Here is a 25616-nt window from a genome sequence, read left to right as displayed (position 1 = left end):
GCTCTGTCTCTCTCTGTCCCAAAAATAAATAAATGTTGAAAAAAAAATTTAAAAATGTGTCTATTGAGCTTTTTACTGTATCTTTATGTGTGATTTTTTTAATTTAGAGAGAGAGCACAGGAGCGCTTGAGAGAGCAGTGGGGGAGGGGCAGAGGGCATGAGAGGGTCTCAAGCAGGTTCTCAGCGTGGGATGTGGGGTTGTGCCCAGTGAGGGGCTCAATCTCACAACCAACCAGGAAGGAGATCATGAGCTGAGCCGAAATCAAGAGTCGGGTGCTCAACTGACTAAGCCACCCAGGTGCCCCATTTTTGTGTAATTTTTAAATGTGGTTTCTCTAGGGATTTCAAAAAACACTTAACTTTTCATAGTCTATTTAGGATTAATATTTTGTCACTTCAAGTGAAGTGTAGAAATCTTACTACCATACAGATATATATTTATTAAAAGTCCCACCAGACCATGTTATGTAAATTTTGCTTTCGCCGATTATACACGTTATAAAGGGCTCAAGATGAAAAAAATAGTTGGTTACATTTACCCAAATAATTCCTATTTCTGTTGCTCTTCTTCCATTCCCAAAGTTTCAAATTTCCCTTTGGTGTCAGAGTTCTATTAAGAAAATGCCATCGGAGCACCTGCGTGTCTCTGTCGGTTGAGTGTCTGACTTCAGCTTAGGTCATGATCTCATGTCTCTTGAGTTCTAGCCCTGCATCGGGCTCTGTGCTGACAGCTCGGAGCCTGGAGCCTGCTTCCAATTCTGTGTCTCTGTTTCTCTCTGCCCCTCTGCTGCTCGCGCTCTCCCTCTCTCTCTCTCAAAAATGAATAAGCAAGCAAGCAAGCAAGCAAGAAGAAAATGTCATCACAGTAAGAGGTCCAATAAGAAAACCCAGAGGGAGAGAGGGAGAGAGAAAGCAATGGTCATCACTCACAATGGTCATCACTCCCTTGCAGCAGGGGACTGCGGTTCCACTGGACAGAGAGGAGTTCCTTCCCTGCACTTTTAGGCACGTGCCGCAGTGGGCTGCGGTGGGCTTGCCAAGGGGCTGGTGTCAGGGAGAAGCAACAACAAACAAACAGGACTCCCCCCACCCCACCCCAGGGTCCTCCTTCCCTGTCCTAGAATAGGAGATAGCTTCTCTCCGTCTGCATCTCGTCTGCAGGGCCAGGTCTCTGTCTGCTTGGAGTCCAGGCCAGGGGAGGCCAGAGGGGGAAAATGGCAAACCTCATGCCGGTTTGGTGGGGCTCTGACTTCTCTGGTCCCTCCCTGAGGTTCCTGTTTATTCCTTCTGTTCATGATAGCTGCTCCATGCATTTAGTCCAGGCTCCATAGCCGCATCTGGTGGGAGAAACAGCATGGAGTAGGACTGGAATGAAAGATGGATTTTTACGGAACAGGGCGTGTAGATTTACAGAGCCTGGAAAGTGCTTCCATGGGGCACACTAATTGAGGGAGAAATTCTCTTTTCTCTCATGGGGTGGTAGCCAAAAGCCTGATTCCTTGGTTTGAATTTTTGCATTTACTTTTCTAGATGAAATTTAGAATCATTTTGTCATTTAAAAAAATCTTATTTTGGGGCACCTGGGTGGCGCAGTCGGTTAAGCGTCCTACTTCAGCCAGGTCACGATCTCGCGGTCCGTGAGTTCGAGCCCCGCGTCGGGCTCTGGGCTGATGGCTCGGAGCCTGGAGCCTGTTTCCGATTCTGTGTCTCCCTCTCTCTCTGCCCCTCCCCCGTTCATGCTCTGTCTCTCTGTCCCAAAAATAAATAAAAAACGTTGAAAAAAAAAATTAAAAAAATCTTATTTTGACTTTGATGGGAATGTGGTTAAATTCATAGATTTAGGGGCGCCTGGGTGGCGCAGTCGGTTGAGCGTCCGACTTCAGCCAGGTCACGATCTCGCGCTCCGTGAGTTCGAGCCCCGCGTTGGGCTCTGGGCTGATGGCTCGGAGCCTGGAGCCTGTTTCCAATTCTGTGTCTCCCTCTCTCTCTGCCCCTCCCCCGTTCATGCTCTGTCTCTCTCTGTCCCAAAAATAAATGAAAAAACGTTGAAAAAAAAATTAAAAAAAAAAAATTCATAGATTTAAAGAGAAGTGGTCTTTACAATATTGAGTCCTTCTATCTAGAACATCGTATACCTTCTCTTTTTTAAATGTCTCTTGTGACCTTTGAAAAATTTTTATTTTTGCACAAATTCCTTGGACTGGCTTTCTTTATTTCTAGGTATTTTATTACTTTTGTGAACGGAATCTTTTTTGACAAAAAAATATCATACCCATTATTGCTGACATACGGAAGAGCTAGCGATTTGGGCATATTTGTAAACAGCTACCTTACAGAACTTTCATTAGTTCTCTTATTTGCCGAGTTGATTTATCTCGACTTTCTGCAAATAGTGCTTTGTGGATTCAGTCTCTCAGACTGGTGTTCTACAAATAATCATAATTTGGAAACTCTTTGAAAAAACTTTCTGGAAAATTAATTGCATTGTTGGTTTAATCACCTTGATCATTAAGTCTTGTATGTTAGGTAACAGTCGTGATGACAGGGTTCCTTGTCTTGATTCTGACGTTTTAAGGAAAGTCACTGATAAGATAGGTATACTTTATGATGTTAACAATGTATCTTTAGTTTTTTTTAAATAATTTTCATCAAAAAAGGACATTGAGCTTTGTCAAATGCTCTTTCAGCATTCATAAAAATGACCATTTGGGTTTTTTTTATTTGATATGTGATAAATTTTGTTAATAGAACTTCTCATTCAAGAAATGCCCCTATTCCTACAGTAAATACCAGCTGGTCATGGAATCAATGGCAGAGCAGTGATTTCCTTTCTTTTTTTTTAATTTTTAAAAATGCTTTATTTTTGAGAGAGAGAGCACAAGTGGGAGAGGGGCAGAGGGGGACAGCGGATCCAAAGCGGGCTCTGCACTGATGTGGGGCTCAAACTCAAACCACAAGAACGTGACCTGAGCAAAGTCAGATGCTCAACCGACCGAGCCACCCAGGCGCCCCAACGGGGCAGTAATTTTCAAGGAAAGGTTTTTGCAAATGGCATACGCTGCCGCTGCTTTGAATTAAACCTGCAGGCCGCATTCCTGTGGGCTGCTGTGGCAGTGCTTTAGTCCTCTGACCCAACCCTAATACAATATCCTTGTCCACTGGAGCTGAGGATCCCTTCAGTTGTGACCCGAGGCCTCCAGGTGTGTACCAAAAGCAGGTCCCACTCCAATGACCTTTCTCCAGTGAAGAGACAGACATTCAAGCCCAGGAAGGACATCAGAGAGGTGTGACAAGGGCACCGTTTATTGCTGAGTGCTTGCTCTGTGCCAGCTCCGAGCCAGATATCATGCGACCTACTCCTGAAACCCTAGGAGGTACTATTATCCCCATTTTACACATGAGAGGTCAAGTAACTTGCCCAGGGATGTGGTTATTAAGTTGCAGAGTTGTCCTGCAAAACCCAGGTGTAATTTCAAAGCTTGTGGAAACTGGATGTTAATTCCTGACTGGCCCTCGGGGATGCGTCCTGAGGCAGAACTAGGAAAGGGGTCACTACTGCCCTGTTAAGTATGTGGCCTCCCACACATCCAGGCATTTCCCTTGTCCACGGGGTCCTGTAGGGGCAAGATGGAGGGCTGTATCTGGCAGGCTACTGAGGTCCTGGGGTGGTGCCTCTCCCATACTGCTGGATTCAGGTTCCCGAGGCATCCCAGGTAACACCTCACCTGAGGGTGCAGTCAGGAGACTCCAGCTATTTACCAACACGAAAGGTCATGGTATGTCGACCGTATTTCTGTCTAGTGCTCTGAAAGTTCAAGGAAAAAAAGTATCTGACATTTATTGGGTGCCAGAAGCTGTCTGAAGAACTCTCCGCATACTAACTCATTTACTCATTATAATATCCTTATGAGGTAGGCACTATTATCCCTCTTTTGCAGATGGGAAAACTGAGGCACAAGATGTTCACAGATAGAAAGCAGCAGAGCCAGGGTTCAACCCTGGGCTCTGAAGCACTGCACTGTATTCACAAAGTGAAGGCCAAATGAAGCCGAGTAGCTAGAATTCACAGAACTCTTAGGCTGGAAAGACGGTGATGTTCAGCTCAGGGTCTGTGTTCACGCACAGATGTCAAAATCAAGGAAGCTCTTGCCCTGGTGTTCCACGGTGGGGGGGTTTCTGCTGCCCTGTAATCACCATAGGACCCCTGCTTTACCATGAACTACTAACATACAACAGGTTATAGCGTGTGCCTTCCTCAAGTTCTCCAAGTGGGTCGGAATTAGTGGCTTTTAGTGGTCACAGACAACTTCAAAAGTAAGCAAGGTGTCATCATGCTGTCAGTTTATTAAACAGAGGCTCTAGCCATCTGTACCTGGATAGCCCCTTCTCCTGTTTTTTTTCCTTTTAATTTTTTTAAATGTTTATTTATTTTTGAGAAACAGAGAGAGAGAGAGACAGAGAGAGAGAGAGAGAGAGTCACAGAGTGCGAAGATGGGGGTCGGGGGCAGAGAAAGAGGGAGACACAGAATCCGAAGCAGGCCCCAGGCTCTGAGCTGTAAGCACAGAGCCCGATGCGGGGCTTGAACTCACAAACTCATGATCTAAGCTGAAGTTGGACGCTCAACCAACTGAGCCACCTAGACGCCCCTGGTTTTTTCCCTTTTAAACATCAAAAGAAAGTTCAGAGTTTGGCGTTCTGAATTAGAATTCTGCATCAGAGCCAGACTTTCTATTGTTTCTGCATCAGAATCAGTTCTAACCCTTTACTGTTTGTGAGGCTTCCTTTCACGATGGCAGCTTTCCTGAGGCACCAGCACAGGGCGTGTGGGAGCCCCTGCCCTTGGGGTACACCCACAGTGTTACGGCAAGGAGAGAACCAGCATCCCATCCAGACAGAAGCTGTACCCCGGGCTCCTGGAGTTTCTAGAAGTGCTTACCCTTCGGCTTTCCCTGCATATGAGCACACTAACATCTGTTTTCAGAGACAAGGAAACCTGTACAGAAGTGAAAGTTTCTTCAAAAAATGAAGTTTTATTCAAGATAAACAAAGGATAAGAGCAAATCATCAAATCAGACCACTCAAAGTCATTTCACAAATATTTTTATCAAGAAGGTCACCAGTGAAAGCCCCCCAAACAGTGGGTATCTATGCCACATTTTTACTTTTAGGACAGGGACAAGTAAACAAGCTGCTGCTCAGAACATATTCCTTAAAGAGAAGGAAGTTCCAAGATTCATCATTAGGATCAGTACAGGTTCAACTCATTCCCTAGGCCTCTGTAATAATTCGTGTCCAGAGTCATCTCCAAAGAAAAGCAACTTTAAAGAATGTTCTACATGGGTGTTTTTACTGTACCATAGTCTAATTGTTTGGAAACTGGTTGGCACTCTACCAATGGAAAAGTGGGCCTTCAGTTACCGGACTAATCTGTTCCCCTGTCTGCTTGGATAGTATTTCCTGAACAATCAACAACATAGTAGAGGGAAAAGAGCAACTCAGGGGCAAATGAGAAATGCTGAGGACATATGTATGCCCTAAAATATGAATTTTAAGCTAAATAACAACAGTTAAATAATGTATTGCCAAAATCCATTCTATGTATCTTGATTTTTATTTATCCGAGATCAAATATAAGTATGGAGTAATTTTAGTTGGTTCTTTTGTAGATTGAAGTTCCTACCTGAAATCAATTCTCATAAAGTGTTGGTGGTTAATAGAGGAATGCAAAATTTAAATGTAAATAATTCTTCAGGGAGAAATCACTTTTATAACGGCTTAGACATTATCAAAATATAGTTTAAAAAGCTTTATAACCATCTAAATTAAATTAGAGAACTCTTTTTCTAAGGCACAGATGCAAAGGTGGTGAAACAACCATACCTTTAGTGTACGGACCACGCTCTCCTCGGGGACTTTAGAAGCTGAGACGGAAGCGGGTGGTGCGGCTACGGTGAACTGGACGCGGGCCCAGGGTGGCAGCCAGGTGCCAGGAGGCAGCTCTTTAGCTAGCAGCTCGTGGGGAGGCACACGGAGGGCTTCCAGGGTGCGTACCTGGGAAGCTCAGTGCAATAGCTGTTTAGCAGCCTGTGAGGAACTTCTCAGTATTTTAGCAACTGAAGCAGCTACACCAGTGCAGACTGGCCGAACATCAGCTCTGCCTGAGGCTTTCTATAAACGCAACTTGATCTAAAAACAGAGAAGGTTATGGGCACGCTAGTTTTCATTAGTTTATTACAAAAAGAAAAACAATTCCGAGACACAATATATAACATAACGATTCCTAAATTCCTTCGTTTTTTATGTCTTTATCTTGGTGTCTGAGGCCAAACACCCTTCGCAACCGTCCAGTCTGCTCAGCCCGCCCTACGACCGTATTTCCCGGCTCCCGGCTGCACAGGTCAGAGGTTCCAACAACCTGGACTGTGGCCAATGCAGCGGAACCACTCCCTAAAGTGGTTGAGCCCTTTGGGAAAAATTTAAATAGATGTGAGCCCATTCTGAATAAAATTGAATGGGTTGTTTCTGCCCCTAAAATTGAATCCTGCATATCTGATACTCAAGCTTGGGTCTTTCCATTACCACGACACCTGGAAGGTATGGCAGGCCATTCACCGATCTGTCAGTCCCAGGAGTGCTACCTGTGATCCAGAGGAGTCAAAATAAATGGTGAGGGTATCTTCTAGAAAGTCCATGATGGCCCTTTTGGCTGAGTCGCCAGCCAGTGCCTGGATGCTGCCTATGTGCTCCAGGGCCGTTCTGACCATCTGGTCTCTTTCGTGCAAGCTGTGGGGTGCTCCGGTATCATCTCCCTCTGCTCCTGATTTTAAAAACTGTAGGATAAAGGACTGCACCATGTCCCCATTCGATTCGAGGGTTTCTCTGATGCAGGGCAGGTCTGAGGCAGTGGCCAAACTCAAGAGGTGGATCAGTGCCTGGCAGATTTGGGTCCGTAGGCTGGCACAGTACTTGAACTCCAAAAAGTCTGTGGTGTCTTCGCTCTTTTGTAAGGCAGTGACCAATGCGTTCCAGATCTGAACGTACTGCTCAGCTGACCCATACTGCTCTCTCTTGCTTGGGATGGAAAGGGCAGTGGCAGATCTGATGCGCACTTTGAAGTTCTTGCATGATGTCACAACCGACGTCAGGGCGTTGTAGGCCTGGGAGGTCCACGGGGCTGTTCCTAGAAAGAACCCACCGGCATTACAACAGATGAAGGCTTAGAAACAAGCAGGGGAGTGGAGAGGGTGGAGGAAATACACACTTATGCTCCAGCTGACACTAGGTTTTCATTCAATTCTCACGCTAACCCTATAGGATCAGGGTGACCGGTACTCACTGTGGGATTCTAGAGAAGGGGCTGAGTACGGATTCCCAAACTTCCCATTTCCTTAAACAGTCTGCTGCACACATGGGGGCCTCTGCTACTCTAAATGGGGACTTTGGCGACAGTGAAAGAGGCTTCTTCTCTGGGAAGAGGCTGTCCTACGGGGGTAAGGCTTGAGGAGCTCGGACTAAACTGTAGTGCCACTTGTGCTCAGTTGCCTGCTTCTGAGCAGTGCACACACTGCACAACCGTATGCCCAGCCTTGTTCATGATGACAAAAAAATATCTCATCACCCAGATTAGCATCCAGACACTGCTCTGGACATAGCAAGTCATGTGTTTTATTGCAAAGAAAAAGAAGGTACTATCTAGGCAGTGACTAAGGAACAGAGTACTCAGATTAACCAAAGGTGCAATTCTCTAATTTTGAGAAGATGATGTCCCAGTTTCTGTCTTCTTTCCCTTCCTGTTGGTCAGTCCCAGGAAATAAGCCTGCTTTCTTCCTCATCAGAACTACCACTCCCCACTCAATTTTGGGGTGGCTCTTATTCCTCAAGATGGACAGTAGAATAGAATTCAGCTTCCCTGGGGTGCCTGGGTGGCTTAATCTGTTTAAACATCTGACTTCAGCTCGCTCATGATCTCACAATTCATGAGTTTGAACCCCGCTTCGGGCTCTGTGCTGACAATGCAGAGCCTGTGTGGGATTCTCTCTTTCTTTTTCTCTGCCCCTCACTCACTCATGCCCTCTCTCAAAAATAAATTAATTAAAAAAAAATTTTTTTAGGAGCGCCTTGATGGCTCAGTCGGTTAGGTGTCTGACTTCAGCTCAGGTCTTACCATGGTTTGTGGGTTTGAGCCCCGCATCAGGCTCTGTGCTAACAACTCAGAGCCTGGAGCCTGCTTTAGATTGTGTCCTGCTCTCTCTCTGCCCCACCCCGACTCCTGCTCTGTCTCTCTCTCTTTTTCTCTCTCAAAAATGAATAAACATTAAAATTTTTTTTTTTTTTTTTTTTTACAAGAATTCAGCTTCCCTCTTTCAGCCCTTCCGAACTTCTTTGCTGTCTTTGAAGGCAGGCAGGCAGACATCCACCTTAATGAGCTCCAACTCCAAAGGTCACTTTGGGTTATTTCCTCTGTAGAAAACGCCATGAAGCTACTTCTCCATTAGCCCTCGGTTGGGAGCATTTTTTTTTTAATTGAATTTATTTATTTAAGCAATCTCTACCCCCAGCGTGGGACTCAAACTCATGACCCTGAGATTAAGAGTCACGTGGTCTTCCAACTGAGCCAGCCAGGCACCCCCTGGCTGGAAGATCGTGGCAGTAAAAGGGGAGTAGAGCCAGATCTCCCTAACCTGATGCATGCTCTGCTGGCCCAGAATGGTTTTACCTCTCCAGGAACATAACTTGTTTCAAATCTTGTCACAGAGACAAATGTATAAGGCAAATGCTGGTAAGGAGAGGGAATGGGAATTGGGAGGCTTTGACCTATATGCCTAAGCAGCTATAAGCCACTGATGCTCTATCAAGGTGCACGGCACATCATTACTGAGATGCCCTCCTACACAGCAGCCCACTTCAGTACCAAGGGCTCATTTGGGATTTCCAATCTGTACCTCTTCTTCCATGCCAGCTTGTCTCCTTCATTGCCCTCCCCGCCTCCCCCCGGTTGTTAGAACAACATTTTCTTATAGAAAATGAAAGCAGACAAAAGTCCTACTCATCATCCCCTCCAGAGGCAACCACCGTTAATGATTAGGCTAATTTCCTTTGATTCTTTTTTCCACCCGTTTATTGAGATCATGTCGTAGAAACAACTGCATATCCTGTTTTAATTTGCTTAACATCAGAAGTACTTTCCCAGATTATCAAAAACTTTTTGTACACATAATTCTAAAGGATCCCTTTGAATATGTATACTATGATATAAACTATGATTCCCCTAAAGTTGGGCATTCGAAACATTTCCATTTTTTCTAATATGTGATAAGTAAAACTACGAGGAACATCTTGAATACTACTGTAGGCTGGAGTGTGCTGTCCTGAGGCCCTGCACCAGAGAGACACCTTCTTACCTAATGGAAGAGCAGGATTTTTAAATACATTCCCCACTGCGTAGCAAGCATTCCATCGGACTTTCATGGCAGCCTCATTCAGCACAGTAGAGATGAGGGCCTGGATAGACTCCTCAATGATTTCAGCAAACCTGGGCTTTTCTATATGAGACGGTTGCAAAAAATGAAGCAAATTTCCAAGGGCCCGCACTGCGTTGCTTTTTACCTATAATAAAATGTAAAAAAAAGCATTCGAAATCTGCTTTGCCAAAGACATGTTACAGAAAGTATCATTTCAGCTTTAAAAAACACAGGAGGTCTTGGAGAGCTTAAAGTCGGAAAGCCAATGAAAACAGCAGCCTGTAAAAGTGTGGCTTCTTGAAACTCTGCAAGGTCTTATGTGCTGAACAGCCTATGCCATCAGAGAGGTGAGGTCTTCCACAGCTCCTCACTGGTATTTTTGGATTAGACTCCAGAGAGGTCTGTCTTCCTCGTTTTACAGAGACCGTGTGGAAGACCCAGAGGCTACAGGGCAAAGCTGGTTTGCAGCAAGGTGACGAGGAGAGGCGAGGTTTCAAAATTTCAGCCCAGTACTTTTCCATTAGAAAGTCTCTCTCAACCTTTGCAGCACACTAGAATCATCTGAGGAGCTTTCTTTCTCCAAAACCAATTCCCAGGCCCTAGTCCCAGAAATTCTGAACAGATTAGTCCACATAGGGCTTCCCAGGTTTTCAGAGTCACTGTACTAAATTAAGCCCTCGGTATGGGTCAGGTATCATGCTAGGTACTTTAACACAAGGCATCTCCAAGGCCACTGAGGTAGATGTAATGACTTCCAGGTTCCAGATGAGGAAACAGACTTTCAGAGAAGTTAATGATATACCAAACATCACCTGGCTACTAAAGGGCAAGCCAGGATTTGAACCATGTCTACCTGACCCTAAAACCCATTTCTATGCTTTTAACTTATTAGTCTAATGGGAGCTATATAAAGCCAAGGGCTGTTCATTTTTCTGACTTGTCACTTCTACTGAAAGATTTTTTAGAAAAAAACAAAAACAAAAACCAAAAGCAGACTAATATTAAAACAAACACGGACAGATCATGGAGCAGTATTACAAAGAGCATTGATATTTTTCATGAGACAGGAGACAGGAAGGAAACTGTATAAGTGTGGAGTAGGCCACATTATACCTGAGTACTCTCTTGATCTCCTTTCAACAGGGATACATTTGGGGGATACAACTATAATACACTAAGTATCTAATGGAGAAATACCAGGCTTTGCTGTGGGTCTACCTTGTCTTTATCCCTGGACGCTTCTATAGCTGATCGCAACATCTTCAAGAGCAGGAGACCAGAGAACTCTTCCTGGAAACTTGGGTCTGGGGTTTCCCTGTTCCATCCAAAGCAGACAAAACACGTTAAAAGTTAAAACTCAGTTAAATATATACATATACAGAGGCATTCACTTAGTAGAACTATAAAAATGTGGGAAAACAGCTCAACAAATCTGTTCCGATTATATCAAGAACTTAAAAGTTTATACCTTTTGACCCAGTAGGTCCACATCTAGGAATGTGACCAAAAGGTGTATCTTGAAATAAAGATTTTATGTACAAAAATGTTCATTGCTTAGAAAAGCCTAAGATAATGCACATGTTCGGTAACGGAGTGGTTAAATAATCACTTCACAGTGGTGATTATGTAATAGTAATGAACAATTTATAAAAAGCCAGCAGAAGTTGGGAGGATGCTTAGACATGCTGTATGGGAGAACTAAGCAATGATAAGCAGGGCACTAGTACATGAGGGACAATAGCTGCCTCAGGGAGGAAGGCTTTATACTGATGACCCCTTTTGTATTGTTTCAATTTTTTTTTTAATTACTCTGAAAACTTACAAATTTGATAAAGAGTAGTGTGACCTATATTATGGTTTTGAATTTCTACTTTAGTATTTTCCACATTTTCTATAATGTGGATACGTTACTTATATCAGCATACAGTAGTAAATATACACACACAAACACATACGTGTATATATATACACGTGTATATATAAAGAACGACTTACTAATCTCATTACTTGAAGGAGAATAAAACACAACAAAGCAGGAAGACTGACTACACGATATGGGAGAATTACTGTTCTTTTATAGTAGAGATCAAAGATAACCTCCTGGGACCTCAACCTCAGAAGTCACCCAGGGGAAATGAGCTGAGTCACCTACATGTTGACAATCAGAGTGTCTGTCAAGTTGCCCAGGGACCAGGCTGCTTTGGCCCGGACATTCAGAGATTTGTCTTGAAGTGACATCAATATTGCATTTGCTGTGTCTGCAACAAATATGACATCCTGTAAGAGAAAATAAAACACTGTAGTTACTTTGGGAGCTCACACAGCTGCCTTAGAAATTCTGAAATTTATTTTCAGACAATGATATAAGCCTTTACCACAATTTCTATTTGAAAATCAAAATTTATTTACTCAATTTACTATTCTACTTATTATAATGTGGACACTCATTAAAACCCCAGGGGAAGGTCTTCTGGGATTCTGGTATGTGCCATGCACACCCGAGGGGCCTATGGATTTTGCTCTTGTTGAACATCTTATAACCTGGTCTGCGACAGTGATCCATGAATTCTGTGCTTAGACTGATTTCCACCTTGGGAAATGACACTAACAATGAAATGCATTTCTAAAACACATCCTATTCATTACACACTTCACAGTGAGATGTCACAACTAAGAGTGAAAAAGAAATTTATTCGCTTCTTAGCCAAAACTCTACATCAGCTTTCTAAATTATTATTATCCCATGGCAATATCCCACTTCCTTTTTTTTTCAATTATTCATTAATGTAAATCTAGGGTCCTGGGCAGTGTGCTAAATAATTAGAAATAAATGAACTTACAGGCATTACCGTATTTTAGTAGCAATTAAAGAAACTAAGAGCAATTTGGTGTCCCTTACTGTCCAACTCAGAAGCTCTGTATGCACCCAAATCAACACTGCCCTGGCCTATCACAGAGGCAGAGAAGGGCTGTGCAGGCTTGCTCTGACCTGTCTGAGACAGGGGAAAAGCACATAGACTCCAAGGGCCCGCGAGGTCGCCGCTTTCACTAGACGGTTCTTGCTGTCGTTCAGCCCAAGCAGCATGGTGATGCACAGGATCTGCCTGTCGCTCTGTAGTGAGAAAGGTGGGTGAAGGGAAAGTGAGAAAGAAAGAACCACGAGCCACTGTCTTCAACACGCGACTGGGACGTGTCTGCATCTGAACACAAGGGAGACCTTGAGGCTACCTTAGCAGAGAGCAGAGGGGCAACGCGGATCCAGGTATTGGGTGAGTGCCTGCTTGGTGCTGGGCACACACAGCACCTGTGACCATTAACCTTTCCCACTGTGTGAGTTAGGTCACCGTGTTCTCCTACTTCCTGAAAGCAGCCTCTTTATAAAAGCTAATTCATGCAAATGCCACTGAGGACTAAAGAAGGGGAGCAGCCTGAATATACATGTGGTGGGCACTGGCCAAGTACTGCTCACACTTCGTGTTATTACTCACATTGTGCCCATTTTATAGATGAGAACACTCAGGGTTAGAGATGTTAAGAAAATCAGGGAGTGGAGTGGAAGAGATAAACCCAGGTCCTCCTAACTCTTGGTTTTGAAGTCTTTCTGAAACGTCTCTTCCAAGCCTCCTCCCTCACCTGCCCTCCGAGGACAGGGAAGAAAGGCTCCCCTGAGACATTAAGATTTGAAGTGTTTCCACCGCCCTCACCCCACACTCAAGCCAGGGATGATGCTGAATACCGGCTCAAGATGACAACGAATCTGAATCAAACTCAAGCTCTGCTGCTCGGGGGCACCACGTAAGGTGAGAAAACACTCCTGGAGTTACCGGCAGGCTGCTGAAGGCTTCGGGCAGGATGGAAGACAGGGCGTCACAGGTGCTCGCCTGCAGGGTCGGGTGCTCTGAGTTCTGCAGGGCTCTGGGCAGAGGGCCGTTTAGCATCATCGTCCAGAACATCACCACCTGGATCAGGGGCACAGTTACAGCTGTGGCCCCAGACACTATAGCAGAACCAACTTGCCGCTAAGACTACCTCAGGTGGCCCTAGTAATGCAACGTTCTTTAAAGCAGTAGCCTTCGGGGTGCCTGGGTGGCTCAGTTGGTTAAGCGTCTGACTTCAACTCAGGTCACGATCTCGTGGTCTGTGAGTTCGAGCCCCGTGTCGGGCTCTGGGCTGATGGCTCAGACCCTGGAGCCGGCTTCGGATTCTGTGTCTCCCTCTCTCTCTGCCCCTCCCCCATTCATGCTCTGTCTCTGTCTCAAAAATAAATAAACGTTAAAAAAAAATTTAAAGCAGTAGCCTTTTGTCCATGCTTCCGCTAGTCCTTGCACAGCAGGGGAAGGAGCTTTAGAAAACAACTGCAGGGGCGCCTGGGTGGCTCAGTCGGTTAAGCCGCCAACTTTGCCTCAGGTCACGATCTTGTCTTTCCCGAGTTCAAGCCCCACATCGGGCTCTGTGCTGACAGCTCAGAGCCTGGAGACTGCTTTGGATTTTGTGTCTCCCTCTCTCTCTGCCCTTCCCCTGCTTGTGCTCTGTCTCTCTCCTTCTCTCAAAAATAAGTAAACATTAAAAAAATTAAAAGAAAAAAAAAAGAAAACAATGACTGCATCCTTCCACTTTATGAACTAGGAAACAGCTGGCTACAGCTAGGTGGCCGGAGTGATGGGAGTGATGACGATCATGAGGAGGGGCAGGGGGTGATGGTGGTAACGGCGGCCATGGCTTGTGTTTTCCAGAAAGCCTCTCACACGCCAGGCACTGCTCTAAGCTTTACACATATCTACCCATTTCAATCCTCAGTACAACTAAATGAAGTATGTGTCATTATCTCCATTTTCACACAAGGAAACTGAGGCACAAACATATGGTGTAACTTGCTAGTGGGCATTAGGGCCCTGCACAGCCCAGAGGCCATGTGCCAGAGTCTAAAGAGCACCGGATCCAGAGGCAGAGCTGGGGCTGAATCCTTCAGTGGCTGTTTCCCATCTCTGCAACCTTGGGCAAGCCCCTGAACCTAAGTGTTGATTCCTCTTCAATAACACAGGGTGAAGATGTCTACTTGGCAGAGTCTTGGTGACAGCAAAATGTAACACTGTGTGTCAAGTTCCTTGCACAGTGTCAGGTGCACAGTGGAGACTCTTAAATTGAGCACTGGGCTCTCTTGTGGGTACTATGAAGATTTACCTTTTTTTTTTTTAATCTTTATTTATTTTTGAGGGAGAGACAGAGTGTGAGCAGGGGAGGAGCAGAGAGAGAGGGAGACACAGAATCCGAGGCAGGCTCCAGGCTCTGAGCTGTCAGCACAGAACCTGATGTGGGGCTCGAACTCACAAACTGTGAGATCATGACCTGAGCTGAAGTTGGACGCTCAACCGACTGGGCCAGCCAGGTGCCCATACCTCACTTTTATTAAAGCTCTCAAGGCAGGCATCTGAAGAGTACCTTGAACCGTTTCCTTCCCATGCTTTCTAAAAATCCTAGGATTTCAGGTGCATTTGCAACTGTCTGTGGTTTTGGAGTCTCTACTTTCTGCCCCACGAATTTAGTCCCAAGTTTTGCCATGTGTCCCACACATCAATTCTGTCCTCCCCTAAATCCTAGTTTCTAGAAACCCAATCTGGGCCTTCCCCACCCCAAACCAGAAGACTTTAGACAGGTATGCTTGCCAGCCTCCAAGATGGCCCATACAGATTCTTGCCTCCTAATGTTAAGGAGGTGGCCCCCCACCTAGCCCCTGTACAGGCCGACCTGTGTAACCAGTAGGGTGCTGTGGAAATGACAGTGTGAAACTTCCAAAGCGAGGGTGGGATGCCTGGGTGGCTCAGTTGGTTAAGTGTTCAATTCTTCATTTCAGTTCAGGTCATGATCTCACAGTTCATGAGTTCACACCCCAAGTCAGGCTCCGCGTTGATAATGCGGAGCTTGCCTGAGATTCTCTCTCCCCCTCTCTCTGCCCCTCCCCTGCTTATGTGTTCTCTCTCTCAAAATAAATAAATAAACTTAAAAAAAAAACAAACCCAAAACGAGGTTATAAGAATACAGGGGTGCCTGGGTGGCTGAGTCGGTTAAGCGTCTGATTTCAGCTCAGGTCATGATCTCACGGTTTGTGGGTTTGAGCCCCATGTCAGGTTCTATGCTGACAGCTCAGAGCCAGGAGCCTGCTTCGGATTCTGTGTCTCCCTCTCTCTCGGCCCCTCCCCTCCCTCACACTGTGTCTCTCTCTCTCTCAAAAATAAATAAACATTTAAAAAAAAAAAAAGAACACCACAGCTTCTGTCTTGCTCTGTCTTGATTCTCTTGCTATGGGGGAAGCCAGCTGACATATCCAAGGACACTCAAGCAGCCCTCTGGAGAGTTCTGTGTGGGAAGGAAGTAAGAGAGGCCTGCTGCCAAAAGCCAGCACTAACTTGCTAGGTATGTGAGTGAGCTGTGTTGGAAGAAGATCCTCAAACCCCTGTCAAGTTCAGTTGACTGCAGCCCCTGCCAGCATCTTGACTGCAGCCTCAGAAGGACAAAGCTAAGCTACTCCCAATTCCTGAGCCACAGAAACTATGTGAGAGAATATATATTGTTGTAAGCTGCTAAGTGTTTTGGCTAATTTACTACTCAGCAACTGACAAGTAATATAGAAAGTATATCTCTTTTTTACAAATGAAAAAACCTGAACGTGATGCCTACAGTCATTTGACCAGCAGGGGGAGAAGTCCAGGTGCAAACCCAGGTCTGTCTGAGCAAAGCTCAACTCCTCTCCCTGTGAATGGTGACGTTTCAGCTTGAGTGGCAGTCTCAGGAAAGGACTAGGGCTAGATATTCTTAATTGCTTGCAGGGATGATGGAAATTGCAAAGGGAAAAGAATGGGCAGGATGAAGAGGGCAGAAGGTAAAAAACACCACTAATGTTGAGTTGACTTTGCTTTTGGCACCAAGTAGAAGCCCTTTTTGGTAGGGTCACGTGTTCCTCCTCCAAAGAACTGGCGCAGTATGGAGACAACAGAAACAACCTAAGGTCACAGGAATTTACTAGGAATCCTGGAGCGGGGTGGTGAGGGAGTTAAGGGAATCAACATCTATCAAGCACCTACTATTTGCCAGCAGCCTTACATTTTATTCAATCTAGTTACAGATTATTATTCCTCTTTATGAGGAAACTGTGCTCACACATCCATTAATGTGCTCCCTACATTTGCTCTCATGTCTTCAGATTCCAAATCCTTGGCTCTTCCCACCATTCTAGTCTACCTCTTGGGCAGGATGAGGTTTTATGCGAAAGAAATACTGGTTTTTCAATTGCTGGCTGTACATTACACACAATCTGACCACATACTGAACTGCAAATAAACAGAAATGCAAATAAATCTTATTCATGCTAGTCTCCTGTCATCACATATCATTAGCTGTAGTTTTTGACACTGGAAGAAACTACACAGTTTACTTCACTTCATCACTGAGCCTCACAACTGACTGCAGCACTAGGAGAGCACTGAACAACGTGTACTTACCACGGTGACTGGCACTCTCTGGTCAGGAGCTATGGTAGAATCTGGTTTATACTGCTGTATTAAGCCTGTCCCCAGTTCTTCCAGAAGCTGCCAAGGCGAAAGAAATATAGATTATCAAAGCAGATTTGATAATCTGAATTACGGAGGCAGAAAACCTCACTTGTTTGGAGACGACCTCAAATCAAAGGGAAAAATCCAACCAAATTTTCTTTCTTCTTTCAGTAACTCTGACATCAGAGGCATTCTTTCAGGAGCAAAACCACCAGAAACATATTGTTTATTTATTACCAAATGAATTCTTTGGGTTTCTCTGGCGAGCTGAAAATGAAGGAATGTATGACTTTCCCTACCTGATACCCCTTTAAGAAACCTCAGAACTGACAGACATAGAACAGAGGGAAGAACATAAAGGAAGAGAAGAAAATAGCAGGTGGCTTTTCATCAAAGTTACCTTTGCTCCATGAAGCTGAATAGACGGATCTGCTTCCCCCATGCACTTGCAAATCACCTCTCCAAGCTCCATTAAGTACACTTGAGCCATTGAAAAGTAGCCCTTGGCCAGATGAGCTAACACCTGCAAAGAGAACAGAGGAATAACCTCAAGACCTAAATGCAGGGCTGCAATATCCAGAAAAGTGTTTTCATATTTCAGAAACCACTCACATTTAACAAGGGGTAGGCAGGAATCTGATGTTGAATGAAATGAACAACCATAATCTTTATTTTATGACTGAAATCAGTTAACTCTATCATGTAACTTCACGGTGCTTTATAATTTTTGAAATGTGTTTCATTAAGGTTGTCAATACTATTCAAGCCTGGGAACAATTTTCCGAGGCAGGTACTAACTGAATATTTCAGCTAAAGAAGCTAAGGCTAAAAAAGTTAAAGGTTAAAGGACATGTTTAATATCAACCAATCAGCAGCAGAGCCCAGGACCAAACCCATGTCTCAGATCACAGCTGAGTACCAAAGAAGCGAATAAATTAATCTAGGGTTGTTTTCTTCCTGTTGTCTCTAAGCAGACAGAAGATGGAAGAGAAGTTATGGAGAATTAAATATTGAAAGTCTCAGAAATCAAAGCTTAACTGTACGTCTTTCAGAATTACTGTATAATCCAGCATACCCAACTTGTCACATAAAAACTATGGTCACTAAAGTGACTTGCAACAAAAAGGAATAAATGTGACATTTACAACCAAGTCTTCTCCTAACCGCCGCCAAAACCAAAACAACAAAGCACTCACACCTAAAACACAGGTCTCTAACACCACTGACCTGCGGCTCAGTTATATGTTATTTTCATAGACTCACTCCTCACAATCAATGCTTTGAAAAAAGAGTGATTACTTCCATTCTAGAAATGAGGAAACGAAACCTCCTACCTGTAAGGCCTCCAATCGCATGGGGGATGGTTCATAGATGCTCCCCGCTGCACAGCCAGCATCGCTACTGGAACAGGACTCCTCCTTGGGCAGTACAACAGTGGAAATGCAAAGTCGGATGAGCCAGCAAGGCTCTGAAGACCCCTTAGGGGAGCTAACTGAAGCCTCTTCCAAAAAGGGTCCCGAGGGGGCTTTCTTCCACCAATCAGGAGCACTGAGGTGAGGAGTTGCTGAATTGCTATTGCTGAGTCCGGAAGAGCAGGGCTGTTGTAAAAGGAGCTGGACTTCAGGTAGAGGCGCGTGAGTGGACACTATGGCTCCCAAGAGAGTGAGGCTTGACACTCGAACATTCACATCTGTCAAAGTTGATGGGAATCACTATCACTGTGGGAACAGCTATCGCAAGGATCACAATTATTTCCGCAGACAATGAAGAATGATGGCGTCCTTGTGTAACCTGAATCCAATGAAACCTCCAGACCCAACTTCCAGTTTATAGAAATACATGGGACAGAAACAGAATTTAAACAACACTGTAGGGGCGCCTGGGTGGCTCAGTCGGTTAAGCGGCTGACTTCGGCTCAGGTCATGATCTCGCGGTCTGTGAGTTCGAGCCCCGCGTGGGGCTCTGTGCTGACAGCTCAGAGCCTGGAGCCTGTTTCAGATTCTGTGTCTCCCTCTCTCTGACCCTCCCCCATTCATGCTTTGTCTCTCTCTGTCTCAAAAATAAACGTTAAAAAAACATTAAACGTATCTGGCAAACTGAGAAGGTAAAACAGTCTTTAAGACAACGGTCTTGGACTCTTCCCCAAATCAGCGTGGTGAAAGAACAAAAGGGTGATGGGACTACTCTAGATTAGAAGAGACTAAACTGACATAATAATGACACGAAATGCATGAACCAGGAATGAACCCAAGTCCTCACAAAAAAGGGAGGGAAGACTTTTTGAGACATGGTGAAATGTGAATGTGGAGTAGATACGAAACAATATTATGGAATTGATGTGGATTTCTTAGGTGTGAGAATGGGGATGTGTTTTTTAGGAAATTGTCTTTGTTCTTGTAAGATGCATGCTGAGGTATTCAGGATGAAATATCATGTCTGGAGTTTACTTTCTTTTTTTAAATTTTTTTATGAAAACAAAAAAAATTTCTTTAACATTTATTTATTTTTGAAAGACAGAGACAGAGCACAAGCAGGAGAGGGGCAGAGAGAGAGGGAGACAGAGAATCCGAAGCAGGCTCCAGGCTCTGAGCTGTCAGCCCGGAGCCCGACGTGGGGCTCGAATTCACAAACAGTGAGATTGTGACGTGAGCCGAAGTCTGACACTTAACCAACTGAGCCACCCAGGTACCCCAGAAGTTTACTTTCAAATGGTTCAAAAATATACCTATTTATACACACATATGTATACACATGTACACAGATACATACATGCAGAGACAAAGCAAATATGACAAATGTTAATAACTGTTAAGTCTAGGTAGACATATGCACATGTTCACTGTACTATGCTTTCAAGTTTCTGAGGGTTTGACCATTTTATTCATGAAAATGCTGAAAGACAAAGCCAGACACTTGGGAGGGACGTGAGACATAGTCCACTCCTCTCAGTTTACAGATGAAGAAAAACTGGTGCAGCGGAATGAGCAGGGGACTGAGCCCAAAGACTTGAGTTGTTTCAATCTTACTTCTGCCACTGACATGAGAGACGTCAAAGGCAAGATTTATCTTTCCCATTTTACACATTGGTGAAACAAGTGAACTGGACCGTGATGTCCAGTGATACATGTGTATACATCATCATCTCCTTTAAGCCTTATAAAAATCTTCCGAGGTAGGTCAACGTCTTCCTGTTAGGAGGAAATGACGGTTCTGACAGAGCCACAGTTATGAGATGGAGGAAATGGGAATGGGCTGCAGACCCTCAGCCTGACTCCAGGTCTAGTACCCCTCCCATGACATCACAGAAACATCACTGCCTCCTTCAAGAACTCTGATTGAAAAACTTATCAGAATGTGGTCTGGATAACAGACCACATAGTACTTTCATTGCCTGCTTGCTAGCAAAAGAAAAACAAATGTTCTCTAGGCAAATGTTTATAGCACAGATATATCACGTGTGGGAGTAAGTCAGGAAATAACAAGAAATAAGACTCTGCAGTAAGTGGGGGAGTTGAGGTTCTGGAATTTTATCTAAACTGCAGAGGAGATAATCTTACAGCAGTTATGTTTTATATTCCAGTTTTTCTTTCCAAAGAGAGGATGATGTCTATGTGATTGTCCACACATCCTTACTTCTGCCTTAAGGATAGAAACTACGTATTGTGTACCAGAGCACTGCCCCCCCTACCCCCCCCAGCGCTGGCCCCCTGCACTTGGCTCAACCAGAATTCTAAAGTCACTACACTGCAGCAGCAAAGAACCACTAATCTTTACAATTAATTCTCCAGCTCACTTCTTCCAGGTGTCTACTGGGGCTTCTGGGGTCAAAAGCAGGCTTCTAGCAATAGCTGCTTTCCCTGAAAACTTGAGAATGAGTAGAGATACCTTAGAGCTGTAAAAATGCTCTCAATATTTTTAAAACTAATAATCTAGATTTGATTGATACAAAAGAGCAATCGATTTTAAACTACCACCAACCTTTGTGGCGGATATAAGGCTTTATCTGGTTCCAGACTTTGGTCAACAGGCTGAGTTTCAGACGGTTGTAAGGTGAATTTGATACTAAATTTGCAAGGCACTGCAAAAGACAAGAATAGCCCATCAATAGGCCTGATTAAGCCACAGCACAGACACAAAATGTTATAGCATTTAATTAAAAAAGAGAAGTCTATGAAGACTCATTTGAAAATCAGTTTTTTTCTTTTTTGTCCTTTTTTTAGGGGACTTGCACTTGTGTTCTCACTGGTACAACTTAATACTAAAAATATGGGAGTATTTTTAGTAAATCATTTATTTGGATTTACAAAGAGTGTAGGTAAGATCAAGCGAGGAGGCACAATAGGATAGCTTTTTTTTTTTTAATAGAATAGCTTTAAATAAAACAAATAGGATAACTTTAAATAAAATTGTTACTTCTATTCTTAAGTCAAATTACTTTTGGACAATGTAAAACATTATACAAGATTGAAACAGAGAAAACCCATCCAGAACCCGTAGATAACTTGGCATGCTTACCTTAATTATCTGAGTGAGGGTCTGTGAGGATGACTCCGCCACCAAAGCTAACAAAAGACATCTGTGTAACTCTCTAATGCTGGATGCGATCATCACGGAGAAGGGAGTAAAAGCCCTTCTGTGGTCACTGGTGTCTTCAGCAACAGAAAGAAACTGCTTTGAGCCTTCCAAGATGGCGGATAAAACTTGCAGAGCACACGCACGTGTCTGAAATTTCAGAATGATTCACCTTTATTAGTTAATAATCAGGAGTCAAATCCCCTTCTTCCTATTTTTGTTTTTAATTTTTGAAGTATTTAGGATCATTTTAATTAGAAAATTAGAGGCAATAAGATTATCTATCAGGTCCTAAAAGTAGCCATGAACTAGGCCACTTGCACCCTCACTTTAAAAACACTTCTATCACATTGCTGTTAGGTTTTCTTACAGGAAGGAGTAAGTCTAAGCTACATGATAATATAAAACCCTGAAATCATGAACATGAGAATAACTTAAAAGATTAGAAGTCTAGTTTATTCAAGCATAAGGCCAAGTAAAAAGAGAGAACTAAATAGCTCGTGGGGTAGGAAAAAAAATACCCAAGTCTAGAGTCTGTTTCACACTAAACATGCGACACTGAAGCATCCATGAGTGCTCGAAGTTAATTAAACAGTATATTAGGAACTTTGTGCACATTCAAGTTGGCAGGCATCATTAGTGATCCAACTTTTCAGAAACAGTCTGAGGTACAGAAAATAATACTGCCTGTAGTGAGAGTCTTTGATAATCAAAGAAAGGAAAACTATTAACTATAACCTTATGGAAGGAAAGGAAAATATGTGCACCTTTGTCAATGGTCTGCTGTACTTGTCAGGAAAAGTGTCAATGAAGCAAAATTTTGTTTATAAGATTAAAGCATTACTTTCAATTGGTACTCTGATGATTCCGTGGTATTAAAAATCAGGAAAGAGGGGAGCCTGGGTGGCTCAGTCAGTTAAGCATCCGAATCTTGGTTTCGGCTCAGGTCATGATTTCGCCGTTGTGGGACTGAGTCCCATATCTCTCTCTCTTTCTCTCCGCCCCTGTCCTGCTTGCACACACTCTCTCTCAAAATGATTAAATAAACATTAAAAGCAAGCAAATAAAAAATCAGGTAAGAAAAAAATAAAAGGAAAGCCAATTTAACCATAATGGAATGCAGGTGATAAATGTAGGACCAGTTATATAATACTGTACCCTCTTTGGCCAGCCCCCCAAAATACCAACTAAATACTTCCAGATATTTTAAAAGTGGGGAATCAACATTATAATTCTAATCTAAATATTTGCTCACCATGAAGCATATCTGAGTTTGGTGTGAAAAAGGTTCTCCAGAAAATCTTCAACTATATCATCTCCAAGTAACTAAGGAATAAATCATTTCTGCGCATCTTTTGTAGAGTGGGCTCACAAACAAAAAACTAAAGATTTACCGCTCTGAGAATAAATTTGTAGTATGACAATATAAGTCTTCAGAATCAAGCATAATCATTTAAGTTAGGAAGCTGACAATGTATTAGGAAATTTTGTGTGTGTGTGTGTGTGTGTGTGTGTGTGTGTGTGTGTGTATGGGTGAGAGGGTGAGAGAGAGAGAGAGAGAGAGAGAGAGAGAGAGTGAGAGAGACAGCAAGCGAGAAAGAACGCAAGTCACAAGTCAGCTGACCCAACAAAAACTTAGATAAGGGGCTGCCAAACTTTTTCTGCAAAGGACCAGTAGCACCTACTTTATATTTTAGACTTTGTAGGCCACAGCCTCTGTTGCAACCACTCAGCCATGACAAGACAGATGCTAAATAAAGAATAAATATGATTATATTCCAATAAAATTTTACTTATGGACAATGAAATCTGAATTTCATATAATTTTCACATGGCATGAAATACCATTTTAAAAAGTTTTTTTTTTTTAACAACAATTTAAAAGTATAAAAGTATTCTTAGCTCATGGGTCATACAGAAACATAGTTTGCCAACCCCTGATTAGATGGCGGGTCTGAATAAAGGTATGCTATGCTGAACCTCCATTTCTTTATAAGGCAGTTAAAAAATCATGATTCCCACAGGTGACAAAGCAATTACAATTTAAAACCAACTTGTGGTGGGGTGCCTGGGTGGCGCAGTCGGTTAAGCGTCCGACTTCAGCCAGGTCACGATCTTGCTGTCCGTGAGTTCGAGCCCCGCGTCAGGCTCTGGGCTGATGGCTCAGAGCCTGGAGCCTGTTTCCGATTCTGTGTCTCCCTCTCTCTCTGCCCCTCCCCCGTTCATGCTCTGTCTCTCTCTGTCAAAAATAAATAAACATTGAAAAAAAAAAATTTAAAACCAACTTGTGGAAAGAAATGAACTGATACTCAAAAGCCAAAAGTTTTTAGCCTCATTAACTTTGGTACCCTAAGAGGTAAAAGTATCCATGACCATCACAAATGAAAACAAAAGGAAAGTCACTGAAATATATCACCGAGGTAGGAAATCTATGAAAAATATAATACTATATCACATGATATTTCTCATAGGTCTGATTTAATTTCCTTTAAACCTTGTTTAATAGATCTCTGTTGCTAAAAAAAAAAAAAAGCTACTTATGACACTGAATCATTCAAGTTCTGCTTCACTGATTCTTACATCAATATTTAATATACTGTTTACCAGTTCTGATCAGCACTTTCAGCAGAAATTACTGATGTGCAAGCAAATCTTAAGAGGGGCAGCTCTCCAGAGAACTCATTTTGTTCAGTTTTTTTTGTCTGAATATTTACAATGATGGATGAAGACTTTTCAATCTGATAAACATCAGTGTGCTCTGTTTCACCAGGGGGTAGTTTCACTTCCTTGGACATGAAGACTTGTTCAAAGGTAATGAAACAGGAAAACACTTTCCCCTTTTTGCTACTTATGGATGTGGCAGAAATGTTTGCAGAGGTAGCTCAGTTAGTCCTTAGTTTTTCCTTTTTTTATGTTTGGTCTCAATCTTCCTGGGAGGATGATAAAGAAGTCATGGCTGGGAGTGGGTAGCAGTGAGGTTTCAATGTACTTGGTTGTTCCCTTCTTTAGCTTTGTCCCAGGACTGATTATTCTGCACACATGTTCAAGGTTAACTTTATTTGATCACACTCCTAAAGTTGGTTGCCTTTAGGGTGGGGGCATTTGAACACTGTGTCGGGGTCTCTAGATTTGGAGATATCCAAGCCAAGGCCATCTGTTCTTGGTCGGCCATATAAGGGAAAACCCGATTACCTACCAGTCCATGATAGTTACAAACCTGCTTTATTCTCTTTCCTTATAGGGCTATTACTCTAGATTTTGATTTGTTTCCACATTTCATACCTCTCCAAAAGAGAAATAAAAAATCATGAAATTTGAAAATTGGGATAGTTCTCAAGGTACCAAGAAAGTTTGTCCCATAGTTTGTTCCCTAGATCAAGTCTTGCTATAGTCACATAATCTACCCTTTTAACACCCAAAGAAATCCTATAGAAGAAATTCATAAATTAGTCATGGTATTTTTATTGATAATTTGCTCTGTGCCATCTGGAAACATACAGGATGTGCTTTCTGAAGCACATTTCCAACATGTAAAAATATGACCATTTCCCAAGTACTGCCCACTGCCAAATCCTGAAGGAAATTTCTAAGTTTTCTCCTTTGGAATTAATCACTCTAACATTTCATACTGCAATTTCCCGAAAGTAATCTATTGCCAGTGTTCTGAATGAAGAGTCCAGTCCCCTTCCTTCTGTCTGTTTTTCTTTGGAAAGTTTCTCAGCATATCAGTAAAAACTGTGCTTCCAGTTGAATCTACCCTAGGTCATACCAGAGCTGCCATGAACTTGAAACTGTCATCACTGTGCACTTCAGCAAGATGCACTACTGTCATGTTTCATCCTAAGAGAAACTTCAGGCATCCAACTCTATACTTACAACGAGCCTTTGAGCAGATGACCACTCAGCTTTTACACATGACTGTACCTTTTAATCTAGCTCTGATCAACGATTGCTGCTCCATTGCATTTATGTGAACTTTTAAGTTTTGCACACAACTTTCTAGGAGTCTTTGTAAAAAGTCTCTCTCACTGACAT

General features: G+C 43.2%; 1 protein-coding gene across 1 annotated transcript in view; it reads right to left on the bottom strand.

Annotated features, from left to right (window-relative positions):
* Positions 1–6215: 6215 nt before the first annotated feature.
* HEATR6 (HEAT repeat containing 6) overlaps positions 6216–25616 on the bottom strand; it is a 34227-nt gene continuing 14826 nt past the window's right edge. Inside the window, exons 10-20 of the mRNA XM_047080861.1 lie at positions 21525–21731; positions 20988–21087; positions 18344–18699; positions 17410–17532; positions 16959–17045; positions 13287–13421; positions 12452–12574; positions 11615–11739; positions 10681–10777; positions 9403–9607; positions 6216–7181 (exon numbers count right to left, since the gene is read on the bottom strand). Of these exons, the coding sequence (XP_046936817.1) occupies positions 6610–7181; positions 9403–9607; positions 10681–10777; positions 11615–11739; positions 12452–12574; positions 13287–13421; positions 16959–17045; positions 17410–17532; positions 18344–18699; positions 20988–21087; positions 21525–21731 (2130 nt within the window). The 3' untranslated portion in view covers positions 6216–6609. The remainder of the gene's footprint in view (positions 7182–9402; positions 9608–10680; positions 10778–11614; positions 11740–12451; positions 12575–13286; positions 13422–16958; positions 17046–17409; positions 17533–18343; positions 18700–20987; positions 21088–21524; positions 21732–25616) is intronic.

Source organism: Lynx rufus, unplaced genomic scaffold, assembly GCF_022079265.1.
Source record: "Lynx rufus isolate CCGP_SWC_20201006 ecotype Redwood Valley unplaced genomic scaffold, mLynRuf1.p SCAF_18, whole genome shotgun sequence".
NCBI classification, from domain to species: domain Eukaryota; kingdom Metazoa; phylum Chordata; class Mammalia; order Carnivora; family Felidae; genus Lynx; species Lynx rufus.
This window is presented reverse-complemented; position numbering and strand designations above follow the sequence as displayed.